At 64.0% G+C, this 4,497-nt stretch overlaps 1 protein-coding gene across 1 annotated transcript; it reads right to left on the bottom strand.

Annotated features, from left to right (window-relative positions):
• Window positions 1–1,114: 1,114 nt before the first annotated feature.
• LOC102370762 (heat shock protein beta-7-like) lies at window positions 1,115–3,033 on the bottom strand. Its single transcript, XM_025195960.1, has 3 exons — window positions 2,856–3,033; window positions 1,617–1,768; window positions 1,115–1,478 (listed from the first exon to the last, which is right to left on the bottom strand). Exons 1-3 carry the CDS (start codon window positions 2,992–2,994, stop codon window positions 1,302–1,304), a joined length of 468 nt encoding a protein of 155 aa, XP_025051745.1. The 5' UTR covers window positions 2,995–3,033; the 3' UTR covers window positions 1,115–1,301.
• Between the last annotated feature and the right edge of the window lie 1,464 nt (window positions 3,034–4,497).

The following is a 4,497-nucleotide window of genomic DNA, read 5'->3' as shown; positions in this document are numbered from 1 at the left end:
AGACCCCAGAGAAAGCCACGGCCCCCCTGCAGCACCCGCTGCTAGAGGAAGAGCTGAGTGGACCCGGCTCCAGGGCTTGGCTGCGGGGGGCAGGGGAGAAGAACCCTGCCTGGGCATCCAGCCCAGTCCCCTCTGCAGGGGCATCTTGTCCACAGCCAGACCTGGATTCTCCTCACTCACCCGGCCCCAGCCCAGCCCTGGGCACCCCCAGCCTCAATGGTGCCCTTTACTCCTGCCCCACTACCCCCCAGCTCTGCCCCCAGTGCCCTCCCTCCTGCTCCATCCTGCTCAATCGCCAGGCAATCACGGCCCTGCCCGCAGACCCATGCACAATGCACGGCAGGCCTGGTAGCATGGGGGAGGGGCAGCTGGGCCCCCCTCTCCAGCTGCTCTGAGCCCCCATCCAGGGGTGCTCTCATCCTCCTCCCCCTGCAGTGCCCAGCGTGAGGTCCCGGCGGGTCCATGCCCGGGTCTGGCTGGGCCCTGCCAGTGCCAGGATGTAAATACAGAGATTTTTATATTAATTTAATAAAAGGACTTTATAACTAGAGTGAGGAGATGCCCCCTGGCTGCATACCCAAGGCAGCAGGGGGGCCATGGCCACAGCCAGGATGGGCACCATGCCACCCTGCATCTGGGGGCTGCACCTGCACCAGGCGACCACTGTGGGGCAGAGGTCGTGCCCCTCTGTTTGCAGCCTCCACCCCAGCACTGATGCAGGGCTCCAGCCACTACCTGTCTTCCTCCCTCCTGCCACGGGAGGTGACTCAGCCCCAGGCAGGACTGCACTGGCACACAGGCCCCTGCCACCTGCACTGCACACACACAAACACTTGCACACACGTATGTGCACATGCACCCCTGCAGTTCAGCAGCTGGGGCTTTGTGGGATAGGGGAAGGTGTCCAGGCAGTGGTTTCCCTCATTCCCAGCCCCCTGCACATCTAGCCCTGGCCTCCCTCCCAGCTCAGCCAGCCCTGCCTGTCCCCCAGGCTAAGCACGTGGGCCAGCTGCTATCTCCACAGAGGGCACTGGGCCCTGCCCCAGCTGCCCGTGCAGTGCCCCCACCCAACAACTAGCAGCAGCCCCTGTCCTCCCCTGCTCATCACGCATGGCACTGAGGACAGCCTTTATTCATGACAATGGCACAGCAGGCAGCACACAGACCCAGGAGTCTGGGCCCTGGAGATGCTCCCCTGGCCCAGAGACCCCTCCCCAACCAGCCTGCACCAGTCCTCCCTGAGCCATGGTGCCCAAGGCCCAGTGCATACTGGGATGTGGCTGGTGGCCGCCCCCCGGCACTCAGAACTGGAGCTCGCTGCGGTACAGGGGCGGCAGGTCCCAGCCAGCCCGGCGCATGGCGGTGATGACCAGGGTGCCGGCATCTGTGAGGGAGCAGCTGACGGACAGCGGGTCTATGTCCTCGGGCAGCTGGCACTTGTGGGTGAACGTGTTGGAGACAGTACCATCCTCTGCCACCTGTGGGGACATGAAGGACCTCACCTCCGTGAGAAAGCAGGGGGCACTGTGGAGGTGGGGAGCAAGAGTCCTGAATAGAGGGGAAGGAGTGGGGTCTGCCAGCTCCTCTGGTCCCTGTTGTCCCACTGCCCCGCTCACCTTCTCAGCCCGGATGACGACCTGGCAGTTGGACGTGGTCACCACGACATCCTGCGGCTCGAACTGGCTCACGTCAGCCATCACCTGGTAGCAGTCGCCGCCCGCGTGCACGCTGCTGCCCAGGCCGAGGGGGCGCAGGCCTGCGGGGGACCCTGGGCAGAGCGTGGTGGGCAGATAGGAATGCAGCCCACGAGTACGGGGCTGCCGCGAGATGCCCCAGCTGCTGGGGCTTGCCAGGCCTTGCGTAGTGGGGGTTGGGGGGTCACTGGGTGCAGTGAGGCTGCAGTGAATATTCAGCAGTGCAGGGGTGGGGGTCACTGAGTGCCATGAGGCTGCAGTGGACATTCAGGGTTGCAGTGGGGTGGTCACGGGGAGCCATGAGGATGTAGTGAACATTCCGGGGTATGGGTGAGTGGGGGGAGTCCACTGGGTATGGTGTGGCTGCACTGGACATGCAGGGGTGCAGTGAGAGTCACTGGATGCTGTGAGAATGCAGTGAACATTCAGGTGTGGTTGGGGGGTCACTGGGTACACTGAGGAGGCAGTGAAGAATCAGGGGGTCACTGGGTGCTGTGAGGCTATGGTGGACATTCAGGGGTGCAGTGGGGGGGGTCCACTGGGTGCCATGAAAATGCAGTGAACATTCAGGTGTGTGGTGGTGAGTGTCTTTGGGTGCACTGAGGATGCAGGGAAGGCTCAGGTGCAGTGGGTGCCATGAAGCTGCAGTGAACATTGAGGGGGGCGGCGGGGGGGGGGGCACGGGGCATAATGCAGCTCAGTGGAGATTCAAGAGTGCAGTGAGGCTTCTATGCAGTCTCTGGGGCAGTGGGTGAACAGCAGGCCAGTTGGGTGCAGCAGGGCCATCCTGCCCTAGTGTGGAAACAGTGGGGTGCCAGCCTTCCTGTCCCTGGCCCAGTGCCTGGGGCTGGTCCCTGGGCTGTGGCACCGGCTGCTGTCAGGTCACCCCGCAGTAGTGCCACCACCGGGCTCTGCTCTGAAGGAGCATGGCCAGTGTGGGGTGCGGCTGCCTGACAGGGGAGCTCTGCCCCACCGGGGATACCGGGGGTAGCTATAGGGCTTGAGGCCAGTCCTGTGCTGGGCTGGGGCTGGCCAGGCTCCATGGGGCCCATCCCCACCACCCGTGCTGGGTGCCAGTAGCAGTAGTAGGCTTTCACCCTTGCCCCACCATTGCCTGCCCCCTCCCCAGCCTGGCTGTCCCTGGCCCAGATGCACCTCTACCTGCATAGCTGTAGGCATCCCGGGGCCGGGAAGTGAAGGGACCCCGCGGCTCACGGCAGGGCTCCGCGGGGGCCCCGCTCTTGCTGTAGGTGCTGATCTGCTCCGAGCGGTAGGTGGAGGACGAGCTGACAGACGCCATGGTGCCACTGCGGGTGCTGGGGGGTGGAGGGTGTGCAGGGTGGCCGCAGCACGGCCATGCCCATAATTAGCAAGGGGGCCTGGGCACCAGCGCCTCTGGAATGTGAGATAAGGCGGCCAGGCCTGATAGCGCCTGGAGGGGCTGGGCCATGTGTGTGTGTGTGTGTGTGTGTGTGTGTGTGTGTACGTGCGCAGGCCCAGCTTCTCCATGGCCCCAGAAGCAGGGGTCTGGGGTTTGTGGGGGGAGGTGGGGCGTGCAGTCCCTTGGCCACAGGGATGTGGGACCTCTGCTAGGATCGGGTCCACAGGCCTGCGAGCCACACACACACTGCAGGGCACAAAGCAGTGGGGCCAGTCCCAGGCCAGCAGAGGGGCACAGCATAAGAGAAGTGCCCACCATGCCCAGGTGATGCTTGCAGAGTCATGGTGTGCCAGCCTCCCTGGTGTCATGGAGACATACATGTGAATGTACACGTGTGCACACACCCACGCCAACACCCAGCATGCCTGCCTCCCACAAATGTGTGTATACATGTGCATGTACATCCCCCCAGCCATACAAACACACACACATGTATACACCCACGCCTGTTCCTGTACATCTCTGCATGTACCCTGCTCCCCTCTACCCTGCATACACCCCAAGACCCAGCCCACCAAGCCACGCAGGGGCCCAGAGGTCTGTACCCCACCCTTCAAGCCCCTGGCTCTTTGCAGGGAGAAGGGACCCCCACCTCTTCCCCCCCCCACCCCAACCAATGGCCAAACCCACCTGGAGCATGTTGCAACAGGCACTGGCTGCGGAGTGTGGACACAGCTGGATGCGGGGGGAGCAGGACAAGCACCAGGCTCCGGCCCTGCTGTGCCCTACCCAGAGACGCCAGCTGCCAGCTGCTGGGCCCTCATCCTGGTGCAGGCCTATGGGGCCCTGGATGCTTAGCTGCAGTGAGGGAGGTGGGGCTGGGCACTCTGGATAGTAGATGCCAGCAGGGTGGCAAGGCACAGGTGGGTGCCAGCCTAGAGCATGGCTGGCACAGCTGTGGAGGGGGCTGCAGAGCTCCAGCATCATGCCAGGCCCAGCTGGACATGGGCTGCTCCTGCCCAGAAGCAGCACTGGCACCATGCGGGGCCAAGGCCTGAGGAGGCAGGGGGGCGCATACGCACTAGAAATAAGCCGGGGGGGGGTTGCGAGAGGTCAGAGCATGCTCAGGTCAGAGCATGTGTGTGTGTGTGTGTGTGTGTGTGTGTACGTACAGGGGTGAGTGAGGGGGTCAGCATCTTTCTTGCCCAAGGGGTTGGGGAGCCTCTGGCCACAGGTGGAGGGTGCAGGCCTCAGGCCCCAGGCTAGCCTTGGCTGGAGGCTGGGGCTGGGCAGGCTGCCCCCATGCAGGTCTTGGAGCTCCCCGGAGCAGTGCAGGTACTGGAGATACACCCATGGCAGCCCCACAGTCCTGGGTTGGGTGCAGGGTGGGGACCCAGCTCAATTCACCGCCACCACCACCCC

The sequence above is a fragment of the Alligator sinensis genome, unplaced genomic scaffold, assembly GCF_000455745.1.
Source record: "Alligator sinensis unplaced genomic scaffold, ASM45574v1 scaffold301_2, whole genome shotgun sequence".
In the NCBI taxonomy this organism is placed as follows: domain Eukaryota; kingdom Metazoa; phylum Chordata; order Crocodylia; family Alligatoridae; genus Alligator; species Alligator sinensis.
This window is presented reverse-complemented; position numbering and strand designations above follow the sequence as displayed.

Bases quoted from the DNA above. Each gene is read 5' to 3' on its own strand.
- LOC102370762 (XM_025195960.1), bottom strand. From the start codon at position 2,994: ATGGCGTCTGTCAGCTCGTCCTCCACCTACCGCTCGGAGCAGATCAGC. The intron at 1,769-2,855 runs GTAGAGGTGCAT...CGCTCTGCCCAG, and splicing joins GGATGCCTACAGCTATGCAG to GGTCCCCCGCAGGCCTGCGC. The intron at 1,479-1,616 runs GTGAGCGGGGCA...ATGTCCCCACAG, and splicing joins TCGTCATCCGGGCTGAGAAG to GTGGCAGAGGATGGTACTGT.